The sequence below is a fragment of the Notothenia rossii genome, assembly GCF_949606895.1.
Source record: "Notothenia rossii genome assembly, chromosome: 3".
NCBI classification, from domain to species: domain Eukaryota; kingdom Metazoa; phylum Chordata; class Actinopteri; order Perciformes; family Nototheniidae; genus Notothenia; species Notothenia rossii.
Genome location: NC_136901.1, coordinates 43,962,516 through 43,982,650, shown reverse-complemented (window position 1 = coordinate 43,982,650; position 20,135 = coordinate 43,962,516). Strand labels below are relative to the sequence as shown.

Here is a 20,135-nt window from a genome sequence, read left to right as displayed (position 1 = left end):
GCGACAACTTGAAAAACGTCTTGTTACACCGTTAACTACGTTAGTCCGTGACCAAGTCCGGTACTTATTTGAACCCAAACCAGAATGGAAATGTAGTCATGCACTGCTTTCCTTTAGTATTATTATTATTAAGAATTTGAGGGTTGGCATGTTGGAGTCTTGCAGATAATCCAATGAAGTGCTTTTAGGGTTTTCGAACAAGAGATAAGGAAAGAATAATTAAGAATACACACAATGCGCGTGTATATCTATCGTCATTTCGATGATGCTCGTCAGTGTTTCACATCAAGTGTGTAAGACCTCCATAAACCCCTCTCTTGTTTGAGCCCTGCTGAGATCCACTGACGCTCCGCAGATTGTTGCTGCCGCCCGAGGTCATCATTCTCCACGAGACCAGAAGGTCAGCACTTTATATTCCAGAAATTAACTGCTGCCCCTGGTAATAAAGTGTGTGTGTGTGTGTGTGTGTGTTTGGGGGGGGGGGGGGGTCACCTCATAAAGGATTAACACTCTGGTGTGGTGACACACATCAGAAGAAGTGGACACCCAAGAAAACAAACTTTCACTTCAAGCAGTTTCATTTTAGAATATTCCAATGTTTTTCACATTAAATGTAAATATACAACTTAATGTCACATTCATATAAGATCCATTTGGAATTTTTGGGTTTGTAATTCATCTTCAAGTTGTTTCTTAAATTATTAATATCCTGCTGTCATCAGTTAACTGATTACATCTAACCTTTTAGTGTTCAGTTACTTTCATTGTTTACAACTTATTTCTTTGGCAGATGCAGTATTTCACCAAAGATATAAATAATTCCCCAAAACAATGACCATATCCCGATCTTCGTTTACAACAAATTTCTAAAAGCAATTAGTTTGGTATTTTAAGGTAAAATAAATGTCTAAAGCAAGGTTTCAAAGTGTTTGAAGGAAATGTTACTGGTGTTTTGAATGGCTTTATTTCTACATTGTAATAAACTGCCTTCCTTTTTGAACAGTGTGCTGTAACCCACATGGAAAAACATCATTAAAATAATGAAAAAGGAACCCTGTTGGCGGGAGAACAGCTCAGAGCCGAGAGCTGACAGGAAAAGGAAAAGGCTGCCATGTCTGAGGAAATTTGAAAATATTAACAATTATTTTTCAAATTTCTATTCAAAGTATTTTTTGGATTCCTGCTGTGCAAAATATTCCTCCGCAATATGAAGTGACAACTATGAAGACAGAATAACAAAAACAACACACACACACACACACACACACACACACACACACACACACACACACACACACACACACACACACACACACACACACACACACACACACACACACACACACACACACACACACACAGAGCGTGTGTAATGATGGAGGCATTTCAGTAATCATTTTAATAACAATTTTTCCCCTGTGCCTTCGCTTGAATGTGTTTTTAATTGTGTGTGTGTCTTCAAAGTCTCCAACTTCCCAGAAATGTCCTTACTTGCCTAACTTACTGAAAAAAATCCATGTCATGGTCCTTGTTTTTGTTTATGACCTCGATTTAAATCTAAATTTCTGAAAAGTAACAGTTACTTAACACAAAAGACGTCACTTTCCAACGATGTCAAAAACCAAAAGTAATTATTTTCAAGGTCCAATACCTTAATTAACTCCAAAAGACACACACACACACACACACACACACACACACACACACACACACACACACACACACACACACACACACACACACACACACACATACACACACACACACACACACACACAGACACACACACACACATACACACACACCACTTCCTGTTTCTGATGATCAACATAATCTGCCAGTCGCAAAAAAAGGAAGGAAGAAACGTAAGGATGGATGTTAGGAAAGATGACACACACACACACACACACACACACACACACACACACACACACACACACACACACACACACACAGGTTTATAATCCTGCCTGTGTTTCCATTAAAGGATAAGCCGTGTGAACAAACAAATCAACAGATCCCATTAAAGACCAAAATCACAGTCCGTCTCTGGATACTTTGCCCTAATTGAAGCAATAATAAGCCTCTTTGAGATGTTATTGTTTAAAGATATAAAGATTAAGTATACATCTAAAGCTGTTTCCCTTTATTTACAGTCTTTATGCTAAACTAAGCTAGTCGACTAGCTTACAGGGTTTGTCTTTACCGTATGTTTTAGTAGAGGTGTGATTAACCCAGGCTGTTTCCGTCGCCCTACAGTGTTAATGCTAAGCTAAGCTAATACTGGCTGTATGGTCATATTTTAACACATTTGAAATAGTTATCCATCAAATTGAACTCACATCTTCAAAACAACTTCCAAAATGTTATAGTTACCTCCTTTAAGGATGTTTGTGTTTACTTTGTTGGTTTGTTTGTGTGAATGTCAGCAAGAGTACGGAAAAAGGACCATTTTTATGAGAATTGGTGGAAAGTTGCAGCATCGGCCGCCAAACAATCTGTTGAAGTTTGGCGCAGATCCGATACCGATTTGAAGCACATAATTCTCTCTGAATGCTTCTCTATGTTTTTTTGTCTTTTCGTTATTTGAAATCTCATGAACAGATCAAAACTGCGTGCATAGGATTTGTTGCGGCACATTTGTTTTTGTAAGTTGGGTTAAGGGACCTATTATCCAGTATAAACCAAACATTGAATCATGAGGAACTCTCCGTGATGCAGATGGAAGTTGAAACTGGGGCGCGGACCCCCTGCTGAGCTGTGTAAAGCATGGAGGAAGAACACAGGGAAATAAGAAGTCCCCCGCTGATCTGCTCAGAAGATCTCCACATGCTTATTGCATGAAGGGTTATCGGTTTTACAAACACACGTCTAACAGAGACGAGGAAGCGCAGGGTTAGTAGGACAGGTCAAACATCACGTCTTCGCTAATTCATTTCCTGCGGCCTATACTGCCTTTCATACCATTTACAGCCTGAGGGTAGATCCCCCCGTGTTCACTTGAATTATCCGGGAAAGATGCAATTATCATCACACTTGGGTCCTAGATCTGCATATCATAGTTACCTACCTGTACGACAGTCTGTTTGCACATCACAAAATGACCATTACTGTTGAATGCAACATGGCTACCAATCATCCCACCTTCACTTGCAACAATTACCCAAAGGAACTTCAATGGACCATATTGCATTTGAAAGATGGCACCTCAAAATGTCCTCAAAATACCTCATGGTACCTCAAAATTAGCAAAAGTTTCAGTTTGGGAATGATTGGCCTCCAAGGAAGCTTTCAAATTACGCATTTGAAATTGTTTAAACATTAAAAAGTATGAGCTAGCATCAATCTTAGCATTTGATCCAGAAATCACCCATTTCAGTTGGATTTGAAACCAATTAGTAATGACAGGACGTATTTATCCCACAACTAACTCTATTTAAGAATTATTTCCTGTGTACATGTGTCCACATTTTCTTGGCTTGTTGTCGTTTCTTGGGAAGGCTTGTCCGCCATTATTTCTAATGAAGCTATAGCTCTTTAGAAATAGGATGTTTCCATTTTTCGTTTCGCTTCAAAGTGGTTAACACATTTGAAACGTTTTCAATTCAATACTTTGACTTTTTTAAACTCCATATCTCGCTGTGACTTAGTTTGTTTTGTAAGCTGTGTACATGCGTCCATTTAATCTATAATTTGTGTCATTTTGGGAAAACTTTTCCACTCTTTTCTTCCAATGATTGATGAAGTGAGCTATTTAGGTGGAGGACAACCTTTTCTTTGTCCCAACCAGAAAACTCTGCTGTACTCTGGCTTTTTCTTAAATTGCTTTCTATCTGAACCCGAGTATAAGAAACGGTATTGGACAGCACGGTGAGAAGAAGTTAGATTTATTTTGATCCATCTGAGGTTTGGTTGAGATGTGCAGACGTCCCACAGTGACATCATTAACATTCCTGTCTTATCCCGCCTTTATTTCCCAGCAGCTACCACTGTTTGTTTCTCTAAATTACTTCAGTGTTTGGAGATCCACTGTGTGTGTGTGTGTGTGTGTGTGTGTGTGTGTCTGTCTGTCTGTCTGTCTGTCTGTCTGTCTGTCTGTCTGTCTGTCTGTCTGTCTGTCTGTCTGTCTGTCTGTCTGTCTGTCTGTCTGTCTGTCTGTCTGTCTGTCTGTGTCTGTCTATCTGTCTGTCTCTCTGTCTGTCTGTCTGTGTGTGTGTGTGTGTGTGTGTGTGTGTGTGTGTGTGTGTGTGTCTGTGTGTGTGTGTCTGTCTGTGTGTGTGTTTCACTTCTTTCTCTATCTCAGATTAGCGAGTTCAGGTGAGACAGATTCCCTCACACAGTGTTATCGGCTCTGACTATCCACGGACTGTAGAAATCATTAAAAGTTGCTGGTTTGATCCAAACTTTAGGAGGAAATAAGATAAAGCATGTTCATAACTGATTATAATCTGAGGATAAATGGGGCTGAGCTGTCCTTTAAAACCCCCGAATCATTCCTTTCTTTAATTGATGACCAAACTGCAGTGTAGTCATCTGTCATATCAGTTACGTGGGAACACTTGTTTTGATCGGAAGTAAAAATGGAATGGTTTTAATTGGCTAATCCTATCCACTGATGCTGCTAAATCAGGTGCATATTCCTTTGTTTGAAGAAAGTCAGAGAGTTTTGTTTTCACAGCAATCTGACAATACAATAATTATGGAAAATGTATCATCTGAACAGCCAGGAACTTAAGATTTAGGAGTCGGTGGAGACCAATAAGGGCTAAAAGAGGACTAATGTTGGACTAAAATGTATTCAGAGGACAGAAACTAGTTGGGTTTGAAGGCAATTGATTTTATAATGTCATGTGTCCATCGTATGTTTCTGCTGTTCACTGACCCAGGTGCTTTTAAAAGGTCAGTTTCATCTATGGGTGCATCAGATAAATTGCCATTTCTGTAAATCTTGGAACATTTAGCATTTAAATAACCGGAAGCATATGTTTTAAGATTCAGTGGAGACCAAAAAGGAGATAAAAGCAAGAAAATACTGGACGTAAATCCATGAGATGTTCATAAGCTTCCTGCATGGTGTGAGTTGTCAGTTTGAGGTGATTTTTGCGATGTCTACAGACCAAAAGATTCAAAGGTGTTATTCTCATATGCACATAAGCTACAGTGTAGAAATGGCAATGAAATTCTTCTGAACTGAGCTCCTCCAACAATGCAACATATATAATCAAATGCAAAAATAAAAAATGGTGAAAAGCACAGAACGAAAAGTAATCAAACACTGAAATAAAACTAAAAAAAGGCAGGGTTGGAGAAGAGCTGCCAATTACTTCCTAGCAACAGAGAAGGCAAGAGTACACACATCCTTTACTCAAGCAGAAGTAGAGATACTCGTGTTTAAAAATACTCTGGTAAAAGTTTAAGTACTGACTAAACTTCTTTACTCAAGTCAAAGTAAAGAGGCTTTGAAATGTACTTCAGTAAAAAGTACCCATAACTAGCAGCTGTTTTAAAGAGTACCTGACCTCCCTTTATATTAATAGAACAATAATGTCATTGTTAGCTAATGAATGTTTCCATGGTGACCAACGGCAACATGACAACGTTTTCATTGGTCCCTCTTCTTTAGAGAAGACCAGGAAATGATGGATACACGGATCGTGTTCAAATCAATAGGCACGCAATGACTCTAAATAATAATGATCACGCCACCAAACACACATTCAGACTAAAGGAACCAGCCTGTTTGGGAAATGAGAGAAGTAGAAAGTACAGGTATTTGGGTTCAACATGTGAGAAGTAGAGAGTACAGGTATTTGAGTTCAACATGTAAGAAGTAGAAAGTACAGGTATTTGAGTTCAACATGTAAGAAGTAAAAAGTACAGGTATTTGTGTTCAACATGTAAGAAGTAGAGAGTACAGGTATTTGTGTTCAACATGTAAGAAGTAGAAAGTACAGGTATTTGAGTTCAACATGTAAGAAGTAGAAAGTACAGGTATTTGTGTTCAACATGTAAGAAGTAGAGAGTACAGGTATTTGTGTTCAACATGTAAGAAGTAGAAAGTACAGGTATTTGTGTTCAACATGTAAGAAGTAGAAAGTACAGGTATTCGGGTTCAAAGTGTAAGAAGTAGAAAGTACAGGTATTTGGGTTCAACATGTAAGAAGTAGAAAGTACAGGTATTTGTGTTCAACATGTAAGAAGTAGAAAGTACAGGTATTTGAGTTCAACATGTAAGAAGTAGAAAGTACAGGTATTTGTGTTCAACATGTGAGAAGTAGAAAGTACAGGTATTTGAGTTCAACATGTGAGAAGTAGAAAGTACAGGTATTTGGGTTCAACATGTAAGAAGTAGAAAGTACAGGTATTTGTGTTCAACATGTAAGAAGTAGAAAGTACAGGTATTTGGGTTGAACATATAAGAAGTAGAAAGTACAGGTATTTGGGTTCAACATGTAAGAAGTAGAAGTAATAAGTAGTGGAGTAAAGTACTGATACCAGAGACACTTAAGTACAGTAACGAAGTATTTGTACTCCACCTCTTCCCAGCCATGTTTAAGGACCCTTGTCCAGGCAGGAGAACATTCCCAGCGGCAGAGACAGAGGTTCGATGAAGCGGAAGCTGAGCTGTGGCCTGCTATGATGTAAAGTGACAGTCTGTGTTGTTCCCGCTGATCTCTGTTCTCTTTGGGGAAGCTGTTCTACTTAATAAACACACAGCATCAAAACAACTGAGCCATGGTGCTGGGAAGCTAAGAGATGGAGCCATGAAAGATGCATGTTGTACTCTGAAGTCCCGGGGCTCTTTGTTGCCAACTGTTACACCGTGTACCATAAGACATTTGCACATATTTCTACATCACAAACGATTCTTCTTGCCCTGAAGTCTTGTTTGTCCATCACTTACGTCCAAATCAAGCTATCTCCATAATTGTTTTATTGATTACAATGACATTTGGTGTAAATATTCATAGTCCCCAGAAAGATAAGGTGTGTTGAATTTGGTGATTCTTAGACTTTTCCTCTGGCAGCATCTCGAGGTTGAAAATATGGGCTTTTAGTTAAAATAATCCTGACAAATGTTGGACTGATTTCCAATAAATGTGGTTTAGACATTTAAAGAGTCCTCTCCTGCTGATGTTCTGGTGTATATCAGTATGTAGTGTCTCTACTTTAAAGAGTCCTCTCCTGCTGATGTTCAGGTGTATATCAGTATGTAGTGTCTCTACTTTAAAGATTCCTCTCCTGCTGATGTTCAGGTGTATATCAGTATGTAGTGTCTCTACTTTAAAGAGTCCTCTCCTGTTGGTGTTCAGGTGTATATCAGTATGTAGTGTCTCTACTTTAAAGAGTTCTCTCCTGCTGATGTTCAGGTGTATATCAGTATGTAGTGTCTCTACTTTAAAGAGTCCTCTCCTGCTGATGTTCAGGTGTATATCAGTATGTAGTGTCTCTACTTTAAAGAGTCCTCTCCTGCTGGTGTTCAGGTATATATCAGTATGTAGTGTCTCTACTTTAAAGAGTCCTCTCCTGCTGATGTTCAGGTGTATATCAGTATGTAGTGTCTCTACTTTAAAGAGTCCTCTCCTGCTGATGTTCAGGTGTATATCAGTATATAGTGTCTCTACTTTAAAGAGTCCTCTCCTGCTGATGTTCAGGTGTATATCAGTATGTAGTGTCTCTACTTTAAAGAGTACTCTCCTGCCGATGTTCAGGTGTATATCAGTATGTAGTGTCTCTACTTTAAAGAGTCCTCTCCTGCTGATGTTCAGGTGTATATCAGTATGTAGTGTCTCTACTTTAAAGAGTCCTCTCCTGCTGATGTTCAGGTGTATATCAGTATGTAGTGTCTCTACTTTAAAGAGTACTCTCCTGCTGATGTTCAGGTGGATATCAGTATGTAGTGTCTCTACTTTAAAGAGTCCTCTCCTGCTGATGTTCAGGTGTATATCAGTATGTAGTGTCTCTACTTTAAAGAGTCCTCTCCTGCTGATGTTCAGGTGTATATCAGTGTGTAGTGTCTCTACTTTAAAGAGTCCTCTCCTGCTGATGTTCAGGTGGATATCAGTATGTGGTGTCTCTACTTTAATTTAACCAAAGATGTTCTCGATACACAGGAAGTTAGATTTTACTTAACGCGGCCAACCTTTTTTCGAAAGGCTTTGTAAGCTTGACATTTCAAGTGTTGCGTTTTCAAGGAAATAAATTGTTAAGCAGAACTGTCCTCGCAGGAAAGATATGCCAGGAGATTATGTGAAAGCATTATCCTTCAAAGCATTCATAATGCATGAGCCCAACAGATCCTGAGTCTGTAAACAACTCGCAGGAAGCCTTCAGAAACATTCAATATCCCCTTAACGGTAATCCAGTGAGACAACAATGTATGAAACGGGTTTTGTTTTGTACTGCACTTTCCACCTCTGCTCTGTGGGGATATATCTCTGGATGAATATTTAGTCCAGATGCCTTTAGTTGATTTAATATACAGACATACATTATTCAGGGCTAAGTTGAACTTTTGCATAACCTTTTCAACTTTAAAAACATGCTTCTCATATTTAATTGTAGTTCGCTGAAGACACCAAACTACAGTAAGTGTTTTTGTCTCAAAAAGCTCTTACTCATATAATACTCACACCGCTTGTGCTGCAGAACCTCTTTTCACCCTCTGTCTGAAACCAGAGCCCAGTCTGCTCTGATTGGTTTGGGATTTGGGATTGTAGCCTTTGCAGACCATTAACATGCACTACAACCTATAGAACACACTACAGGAGAGGGTGTACCTCTTTAACCAGGATACGTAACAGCTATACAAAATGTACTTTTTCTGTACTGTGTGAACCAATGCTTTAAAACTGAGCTCTAATTGTGTTCTTGTATCGGCTGAAAACCATTGACTGCCTTGAAGCTTCAAAACATGCAGAACTACTGATGTGGTCCTTTAATTAAAATGTCCTGCTCGAGGATAATTCTTCAAAGGTGTACGTGTGTGTGTGTGTGTGTGTGTGTGTGTGTGTGTGTGTGTGTGTGTGTGTGTGTGTGTGTGTGTGTGTGTGTGTGTGTGTGTGTGTGTGTGTGTGTGTGTGTGTGTGTGTGTGTGTGTGTGTGTGTGTGTGTGTGTGTGTGTGTGTGTGTGTGTGTCTTTTGGAGTTAATTAAGGTATTGGACCTTGAAAATAATTACTTTTGGTTTTTGACATCGTTGGAAAGTGACGTCTTTTGTGTTAAGTAACTGTTACTTTTCAGAAATTTAGATTTAAATCGAGGTCATAAACAAAAACAAGGACCATGACATGGATTTTTTTCAGTAAGTTAGGCAAGTAAGGACATTTCTGGGAAGTTGGAGACTTTGAAGACACACACACAATTAAAAACACATTCAAGCGAAGGCACAGGGGAAAAATTGTTATTAAAATGATTACTGAAATGCCTCCAGGTAACACATTTGTAAACACACTCGGCTCCCATTCGTACTGAAATTAACCGTGGAATGTACCTGTTTGTTTCACACACACACACACACACACACACACACACACACACACACACACACACACACACACACACACACACACACACACACACACACACACACACACACACACACACACACACACACACACACACACACACACACACACACACACACACACACACACACACACACACACACACAGAGCGTGTGTAATGATGAAAACAAAAGTGTCATTTGAAACAAAGTAATTTCCATAGTAATTATGTTTTCTTCGGTACCTGTCTCATTTGTTTTGTTTTGTCAAATGGAATCTTGTTATCCATTAAATTATATATTCCGTTCTATGATTATTATTTTCTTGTTTTTGTACACATTTATGGTTCCTCGTTTTCCATTTGGTGGATTTCTGTCATTTTTTAAATTAATATTTCCTGTTCTTTATTATTGTCTTCTACATTTATCCATTAAAGTAATTTATTTTGATTATTTATCTATTTTTTCCTATTTCATTTTCACATTTGTTAATTTGTGTAGTTAAATGTCATTTCTGATTTTTTTTTTTTCTTAATTCAAACATGTTGTCAAATGGTAACTCGTAAATGTAATCTGTTTTCGTCATAGTTGTCAAACTATGGAAGTACAGGAACAGCCAGTTAGCTTAGCTTAGCATAAAGACTGGAAACGAGGACAAAAGCTAACATGAATAATAAAATCGAAGCAATCTTTCACAAACTGTAACACATGCAACAATGATGAGTACAAACCATACGCTGTATTTATGAAAACACACTTCATTGTTGTGTGAAAAACCACTCTGCCAGCATCTTCCGTAATTAATCTTCTGTTTCTAATTGAGAAATGTTCAATAATCATGTGTGCAAACGTCCTGCTTGGCTCATTGATCTTCTTGCTGACTCACACAGTTGCACAGCACTTGATTTATTATCTTTTAAGACATAGGCTACTGTGTTGTTTGAAGATTTTTATTAAATATGCACACATCCAGGGTTCATTAATGAGCCCACATATAGCATATTCTTTTAATTCATATTCCGTTTTAAGCATTTATGCTATGCTACGCTGTTCCCTTTAGTGTTTACTTCCTGTCTGTCTTCTTCTGATGTTCCCTTTAGTGTTTACTTGCTGTCTTCTTCTGCTGTTCCCTTTACTGTTTACTTCCTGTCTGTCTTCTTCTGCTGTTCCCTTTAGTATTTACTTCCTGTCTGTCTTCTTCTGATGTTCACTTTAGTGTTTACTTCCTGTCTTCTTCTGCTGTTCCCTTTACTGTTTACTTCCTGTCTGTCTTCTTCTGCTGTTCCCTTTAGTGTTTACTTCCTGACTGTCTTCTTCTGCTGTTCCCTTTAGTGTTTACTTCCTGTCTGTCTTCTTCTGCTGTTCCCTTTTGTATTTACTTCCTGTTCGTCTTCTTCTGCTGTTCCCTTTAGTGTTTACTTCCTGTCTGTCTTCTTCTACTGTTCCCTTTAGTGTTTACTTCATGTCTGTCTTCTTCTGCTGTTCCCTTTAGTGTTTACTTCATGTCTTCCTTCTTCTGCTGTTCCCTTTAGTGTTTACTTCATGTCTGCCTTCTTCTGCTGTTCCCTTTAGTATTTACTTCCTGTCTGTCTTCTTCTGCTGTTCCCTTTAGTGTTTGCTTCCTGTCTGTCTTCTTCTGCTATTCCCTTTTTTAATATGGAAACTCTACTTACTGCATACTATTATTCATCTTCCCTTTGAAAGACATCCACTCACCACATTTACTTCAAACGGCAACACACACACACACACACACACACACACACACACACACACACACACACACACACACACACACACACACACACACACACACACACACACACACACACACACACACACACACACACACACACACACACACCTATTGTGTGTGTGTGTGTGTGTGGGGTGTGTGTGTGTGTGTGTGTGTGTGTGTGTGTGTGTGTGTGTGTGTGTGTGTGTGTGTGAGTGTGATAGAGAGCTAAATGTTCATTGGGGAATAAGCTGAGGTCAAAATGTTGCCTCAGTACAAACACTGAATACTAATAACTGTGAATAAAAAAAATGGAACATCCTGACAGTAATGTAAAGTAAATCAACAAATTCAGTTCTAAGAAAAAGTCCAAATTAAATTCTGAGAACAAGTCATATTCTGTAAAAGAAAAAGAAAATTATAGAAAAAAATCGAATTCAAAGAAATGTGCGAATAATATGAAAGTGAAATTTGGAAAATTATGGAATACATTTCAAATTCTTAGGAACAAGTCCAAATAATAATATTAAAACATTAAGTATGCAAATATGACAAAATAAATGTCTCTTGAGTGTGAACTAATTAATAATTAAACATCAACAGACACGTTGTGTGAAGGCTTTAAATGTAATTCTTGCACGTTTACAAATAAAAACATTTCTCAAAACCTCACTCTGTTTTTTTTACTCTTTAACTTGTGTCTTGTGAATGCAGAGTTTATTTATCAAATGATTTAAATCAAATTCACAGTAAATGATCACTTGGCTCCATCTAGTGACACAAGGAGGAGTTCAAGTTAAAATCCACTTTCCATGCTTTTTTAATATTTTTTCTTCACAATATACCCACACATAATGGGGTTTTTAATCCAATGTTTTTCTGTGAGCGTCATTTTAAGGCAATCAGTAAATAAAGTATTTCAGGTCAAAAAGCGTTATGGCTTATTTTTGTCCTAAGCGAGTGCCCGTCTCCTTGTAAAAAAGCGAGACAGCGATTGGCGCTAAATGTATTAAAGATCCCACCCCTTTGTACGTTTCTCGAAGCACATTGGTTGACCAACTCGTTTAACCCGGAAGTAAGCGCCAAGCAGCTTTTGTTTAGACGATTCCTCCACGGCTTCTTGTTCGGATGTGTTATGCTTTTTGTAATCCTGTTTTCTGCGGTTTATCACCGCAAGAACACTGCGGGAAACCAGCTACACAAACAGAGAGCATAACAACAGCAGTTTACTATTATTTACGATTGGATATCCGTGTTTAACAGCCGAAAACACTGGACTCTATCTCCATTTGGTAAGTTTTTACGGTGTTTTCAACATGTTTTATAATGTTTAGAGACAGTTTAAGTTCACTAAAAACAGTTAAGCAACTCACACTAGAAGGTAATGTGCGGATTACATGTGGACAGAAGCTGTAAAGAGCTACAGTTAGCATCGGTTTGAGCCTTCAATGTAATGCTAGGTTAGCTGAAGTAAATGGTAACAATGGAAATGCAGCATGATGTTCCTCAGGTATATTTATATTATTTAAAAAGGTCTGTAGCGGTCTATAATATGTTTATATTTATTCTGTATTGTGTCTGTATGATACAGTCTTATTTATACCTGATCTATTTTGTAGTATTTTTTATATATTTCTGTTTATATTGCCTTATACCAGTGTTTTTCTGTGGGTGCGATCCCTGGTGGTTCGCGGAGGTACTGCAGGGGGGGGCGCGGGAAGAAATTGTAAATAAACACTGCTCGAAAATATCTAATTGGCCAGAGAGCTGTGGGCATACTGATGCCTTTTGCAACATCCTACTTGTGTGAGACATTCTTTTCTGCTGTTGCTGCCATCAAAACGAAATACAGATCAAAGCTGAACATTGAGTGGCAGTCTCAAAACAACAGCTCCCTGTTTGAGAAGATCTGCAAGGGAAAGCAAGCATACACAAGTAGGGATGGGAATTTGAAAGCAAATGTCTATTCGAATATTCGACCCCCAAAAAAACGGTTAACCGATTAAGCAAAATGTACATATCCTATAAAAAAATTAAAAACGTGGAAATGTTTACACATTTTAAGTTTTATTTAGAAAAATAAATAAATAAATGTTCAAATACATATAGAAAGTATAGCCGGACGCGAGAGAGAGAGATCAGCACCTGCAGCTCTGCCCGCTGTGAGGGACCGGTGAGCGGAGCGTAAATATTTCCAATTACTCAAGGGGGGCCCGACTGAAAAAGTTTGGGAACCACTGCCTTATACGGTTTATTGTGTTAATACTTGAGTGTATATCCGTCACATGTATATCTATATTACAATATGAATAACTGCATGTCGTTTTCTTTGTACTGGTAGAATCTTGTTACTTTCAGATGGCTGATGGAGATGTTGACTGCTTTATTTTATTTGTGAAATATATTTGCAATATAAAATAAATTACTATTATAGTAACGTTTCGGGAAAAAAAGTAAAATTATAAGAAAAGAATCTGAGAAAAGCTTAAAGGTGGGGTAGGTAAGTTTGAGAAACCGGCTCGAGATACACTTGTTGTTATATTCCATAGAATGCTCTTAACATCCCGATAGCAATGAATATCTGAAGTGCTTTGACAACAAATACATTAAAAAATGTCATCTGTGGAAGCCGTGGTACTGTAAAAAGCACGACCAATCATCTGAGCCGGCCCGGCTAAAGTAACTGGATGGCCTACCTGCATGTCAGCCTTCCATCTGTGCACAAACTTATCTCGGGCCCTCATTGGTCATGTGTGCGTTCGTGTGCGTTGGAGGGGGGGCTCTGTCAGGAAGTGGCAGATTTTTTCCAGTTGTGTTTTTTCTAATTCTAGCACACTCGAGCCGGTTTCTCCAAAATTACCTACCCCACCTTTAAGTGTTTCCTGAAAAACAGGCACCCGCTTGTTTAATTCTTCTGCGGTCTCGATTTCTCAATTATTTTATTTTTTGCGTGTGTTCCGTACCAAATGGTCTCGCGGCCCGTATACGGCCCGGAGGTTTACCCTGGTTTAGATGCTAACAGCATTTCGTTGTCTTATTACTGGTTTTCTTTTACATTTGAATCTTGTTTCCTTTCAGAAAAATCTATGAATTCTCACAATAAAACCCTATTGAAGGGCTTTAGACACAATATAAAGCAGGATATTATTTACATTACGTGTGTAGGGAATGGAATATTAAATTAAATATATATAAATTGTGCCTAAAAGTAGAATTTGAGATCTAAAGCACATCTTTAAAAAAGTCACAATGTGCTTCCCACCACAGAAAACATCAAATGAGGCATAACAAATGCTGGTAAATCTAGTTAAAAAAAGATCTGATATGTTATGAAAATAATGTAAATGCAACAAAAGTATCACAGCAGTGAAACCTTTTTAAAGATGCATTATGTGGCCTGGTTTTCTTTTACGTTTGAATCTTGTTTCTTTCAGTCTGCAGATGGAGATCATGTCTCCGCTCGGCTTCAAACGGCTGTCGGTCTGTTTGGTGGACTGCCTAAAAACTCCGGGAATAAACGGGAATGCCGATGAAATATCCATGGAGTCCCTGAAGGAAACAGAGGAAAGTAAACAGGAAGCAGGAAAACCAAATATCGCTCCAGATATCGTCTCCGCTCCGGAGCAACGGGAAGATGAAGATGTAGAAACTCCTGAGGTGGAATATGGAGGTAAAACGCCTCTTTAAAGCAGGGGGCAGCAACCTTTTGGATATGAAGTGCCATTTAAAAAAATAAATAATGTGATCAGTGTGCCAAATCCACATGCACGGTTGTTGCATGACCACCCAAACAGAAAGATATGGACACAAGATGTTTGCAAATGTATTTAGTAACCTATCCATGTAAACATGATTTAAGTGGGGGATGGACCTAGCCTCCTCTAGGCTCTCTGCTGCGAGGAGCGGGATGTTGTGAGCTGGCTCACTGTTGTGAGACACCGCGGAACTCAGCCTGGGCACACACACAAACTCCCAGCCAGGCTGCGGATGTGTGTGTGTTTCGGGCTGGGTTTCGATGTGTCTCGCTGTCTCACAGGGGGCCACTGGATTCACAGGGAGGGGGGGGCGCAGGAGCTCCAACAAGCCATTTAGGACAGAGAGTGAATACACATACTATACAGAGATGCTGTATGAGAAACCAATGTGAGTTTGCAACATTGAACAATTTAAATCTATTCTAGTAGACCTCAACAATGGAATTATGATCAGTAGAAATGGCCATGACATGGGCCCTTTAAAAGCATCAATCTGATGCACTTTGAGAGCTACATGAAGAGATCTATGGATACATCTCTCAACACCCATATGAAACAGAACTGTAAACAGATTTATTTTTCTTTATGGATATTTTACAAATCACTCCCCTTTCAAACTGTATGCTTTTTTAACAACTTTTTTTTGACTGTTATAGTATTTTATACCGGTTTACTTTATTCTCTTATTTACAACTATAATGATCATATAAAGGTGTGTCTTTACCTCACCTCAATGAGGTTATCTGAGTCTGTCAGTAGAGAGCTCTCTTCCACCTGGTTGTAGAAACAGCTCCTTATATTCGTTAGCATAGCTAGCTAACCAGATGCTAATAATCCCCGGTACCGCTCTCTCTCTCTCTTTCTCTCTCTCTCTCTCTCTCGTTCACACACAATGTGCTCGTGACACACACACACACACACACACACACGCCCAGGAATTGTTGTACTGTACTGTAGCATATTATTTTCGATGGCGTTATTGTCTTTTCAGTATGTCAGATGAACAGATTGCCACTGGGCTTAGAACTAAAGACACAGCCACGCACAAACTGCGGAATGTGTACGGCTCCTTATGCGTACTGCCTTTTTTGAAGTGCTGGAGCGGCGTTCCGGTGCTCTCCGGCAGCACTACACCACATGATGAGACGTTACGCTCCAGTTGTGTTCAAGGGACCTTTCCTTGGCCAGGAAAAACAGGCAGTCGCTTGTTTAATTCTGTTGCGGTCTAGATTTCTTTTATTTGTAGTTTCCTCTGCGCTGCGTTGCGTGCATGGCTTCCTTCTGCAGGTAACGGTGAGACACGCTCTGGCGGCGCACTCATTCAGAATCCAAAAATACAATTTAAATATTTGGCACGCTTATTCCACTTATTCCTAGTGTGCCACTGGTTACGGTACCGGGTGCCAATGGTGGCACGTGCGCTTAGGGTTGCCGACCCCTGCTCTAAAGTGCCCCTTTTCCTGTAGGGAGAATAAACCTGACTCTGATAAAAACACCACATTGTATATTTATGAAGAAAATGCTGATTACATATTAATTTACGTTTAATCTCTATTTTGAATGCAAATAAAATATGTGATAAAAAGTCTAATTCTGGGTAAAAGTCAGAATCATGGGAAGAAAATGAAATTCCTCACCAAAATTGGAGAAAATACATTCAATTCTGAAAAAAGAAAGTCGGACATTTTAATAAGTCTAATTCTGGGGGGGGAAATCCAGAATTTGAGAAAGTGTCCTTTTTCCGTAGAGAGAACAAACCTGACTACACGTCATATATATTTATAAAGAAATGCTGATAACATTTCTCTAAATTCATTGTTTAAACTATATCGAATGTAAATTAAAAAAAAAGTCAAATTCTGTAAAGAAAAAAAGAAAAAAAAAAGAGTCAGACATTTTTAAAAGTAGAATTCTGGGGGAAAAAATAACTTCTACAATCCACTTCAAGACAATGGTACTTGCGTACCATGCTGCGAATGGATCTGGACGTTCCTACATCCAGGACATGGTTAAACCGTACAACCCAGCACGTGCACTCCGCTCTGCATCAGCCAAACAGCTCGCTGCACCCGCACTGCGAGGGGGACCCAAGTTCCCATCAGCAAAAACACGTGGGTTTGCTATCCTGGCTCCAACATGGGGGAATGAGCTCCCCATTGACATCAGGACAGCAGAAAGCTTACACATCTTCCTCAAAAAAAGCACTTGTATATTAACAAAGGACTGGCTTATCTAAAGCTAGTTGAGTAGCACTGAAAATTGTTTGGCTCTATGAAACCTGATGTACTTATATGACTCTATTTTTCAAGTTTGTATCTTCTTGGTCGAATGCACTTATTGTAAGTCGCTTTGGATAAAAATGTGCTTTTTTTGCCACTATTTTTCTAGCCAAAAACTGTGAATATTGACTGCAGTTCTTCCCTTCTCTCTCTAGACTCGACAACTCAAAAAATGGCAGATAAGGACGAGCAAGAAGCTGCATCCGAGCCTCGAAGTCACCGCTGTGAGGATTGCAGGAAATCCTTCGTACAGAAATGCAACTTAACAAGACACCGGCGACAAAACTGTATCAAAACAAGAGAAACCGCAAACCAGGTGACTTCTGAACAGGATAAATCGTTTATATGCGAGCAATGCGGAAAATCCTTCTCCAGGAAAGGAGATCTGAAATCACACATGCTGAGTCACTCGGAGGAGAGACCGTACGGATGCAGCAAATGCGAGAAAAGCTTCAAGCAGCTGGCGAGACTACAGCAACATGAGCGCATTCACACAGGAGAGAAACCGTATGGATGCTCGCTTTGTCCGAAACGATTCAGGATCCGAGAGTCGTTGGCGGCGCATAAATTAACTCATTCTGGAGAGAAACCATACAAATGCATCATCTGTTCCAAAGCCTTTAGTGAGAGGAGTAATCTGAAGAAGCACAGCAGGATTCACACTGGGGAGAAACCGTTCTGCTGCTCTCAATGCGGGAAAAGATGCCGACACCTTCAGCATCTTGTTTCACACGTGCGAAGCCACACGGGTGAGAAACCGTACAAATGTGACAAGTGCGGGAAAAGTTACGGTCATTCGTCGGCGTTGAAGAAACACCAGATCGCTCACGAAGAGAAACAAAAACGCTGCTCCCTATTATGTGTGGATTCAACTCTGGTGAGACATTCTTTTAATATTTTTAAGTAACATTAAGCTGTTTTTGGCTCTTTTCTGCTGTAACAATGTACATGTCCCCTCTGTGGGACTAATAAGGGTAGTCTGATTCGGATCAGAAATATCTTCACACTTTTTACAAACTGAATGAGACAACAAAATCTGAATTATCTGGAAGTGTAGGGAACTTTATTGACAAAATAGTTGGATTTATTTTATAATCTGCTTTGTATTACGGGATCCTTTAAAACTCTTAAAAAGCTTTAATTCATTTAAATTATTTAATACTTCTTCATTAATTAAATAAAGGCCATATTTTGTAGCTGACACCATGAGAAAAATTTGTAAATTTACACATTTAATCTGTGGAAGTTATGCAGTGTTTTTCTTTTAAATATTTATCCTTTTTTGTATTTCTTCACAAGTGCGTCGAGACATCGAAGAAACCACATCGCTGCACAACGTGCGGGAAGTGCTTTTCCCAGAGGGTGGCCCTAAAGAATCACCTGTTAGTTCACGCCGGGTTGAAACCCTACGGATGTAACTGCTGCGGGAAGACATTTGCAGACAAGAGCAACCTCGCCAAACACAAACGCATTCACACCGGAGAGAAACCCTTTGAGTGCGACGTCTGTAAGAAACGTTTCAGGCTCCATCAGCACCAAACAAGCCACCAGCTGACTCACCAGAAAGAAACTCTGGATAAAAAACCTTAAGAAAAATATCTCTGTTCAGAAGATACAATTTTAACTGTCATCAGTGGTGGAAAGTGCATTTACTTGAGTATAATAATTAGTTATGTGAAGTTTTCTTTATATTGATGCAATTTTATTCTTCTTCTCCACTACAGTTCAGAGGGAAATACTGTACATTAGCTTCACTATATTCATTGGATGACTATAGTTAATTTACATATTAAAAACCCGGAGTATAGGAATTACAATAAACTTTAGGTTAAACCCCCTAAAATGTCTCTATTACAGTCAGTCAAACATTAAAGATAATTTTAAATGTTATTGGCTTAATAATAATAATCTTATATTGAATATGTTACAACTAAAGTATATTTTCCTGATTATATTAACATTTACTTACAAAGTTGTTATTTCTTTTATCATGGAGTAGTACTTATTTTCACCACTGGGTGTCCCACTTGTATAACGTTAAACTTTACTTTAACTTATATACAAATGTGACAGTTCTGTTGCTTTCTATTGAGAAACAGTGAAATATCCAATAATGCATTTTAGTCCCATCTGTATAATGTGAGTCATACATATACCTCCATAGTTCTCTAAATACTTTTACATTACATTAAATGTCACTTGTTAGATGCTTTTTTTTCTCCAAAGAGACTTACATACTCAATATTGTGGGCAATCCCCAAAGGAGCAATTTGTTTTGCCCAGGGACACAACGACATGCTGACTGTAGTGGGGTTTGAACCTGTGATCCCAACACCAACGCACAATCCACTGCGCCACACGTCTCAAATACTTCAAGTATTACGCTCAAAATGTTCTGTAGAAATTCCGTTAGTTTACAATTTTTTAAATAGCCATTAGTGAGTTTTAATAATGTGAATTTATTTTTGAAATAATGACCTTTTGCTTCGACAATTATTGAAGAAATGTGTCTCTTGTTTTTTTCTGTGCTGACAAAATAAAAGAAGCTAAAAATACAATTATGTTTTGTTTGCATTTGATGATCAAATAGTTAATTTAATGTGTTTTTATTCACTTTGTTAAAACCCCAAAAGAGCCAGGAGTTCAATTTCATTTCATTATAATTTCGTTATTTTCTAGATGTATTTAAATGCAGGAAAATGATATTAAATTGGGTAAAGAAACAATTAATATTTTTAACAGTATTTGTTGTTCTTTTTGCACATTCGTTGTTGTTGGTTTAAGGATGCGTCATGTATAAGTACCCAGAAAATGTTGTTTATTTTGTCGATTTGTCGCTTCTTGAGTAATCATTTACGGCTC

General features: G+C 38.6%; 1 protein-coding gene across 1 annotated transcript; it reads left to right on the top strand.

Moving 5' to 3' along the window:
• Positions 1 to 12,325: 12,325 nt before the first annotated feature.
• On the top strand, positions 12,326 to 19,831 carry LOC307033171 (uncharacterized protein). Its single transcript, XM_079671529.1, has 4 exons — positions 12,326 to 12,531; positions 14,674 to 14,909; positions 17,429 to 18,150; positions 18,573 to 19,831. The coding sequence occupies exons 2-4, from the start codon at positions 14,681 to 14,683 to the stop codon at positions 18,861 to 18,863; spliced, it is 1,242 nt and encodes a 413-aa protein (XP_079527655.1). The 5' UTR covers positions 12,326 to 12,531; positions 14,674 to 14,680; the 3' UTR covers positions 18,864 to 19,831.
• The last annotated feature ends 304 nt before the right edge of the window (positions 19,832 to 20,135 follow it).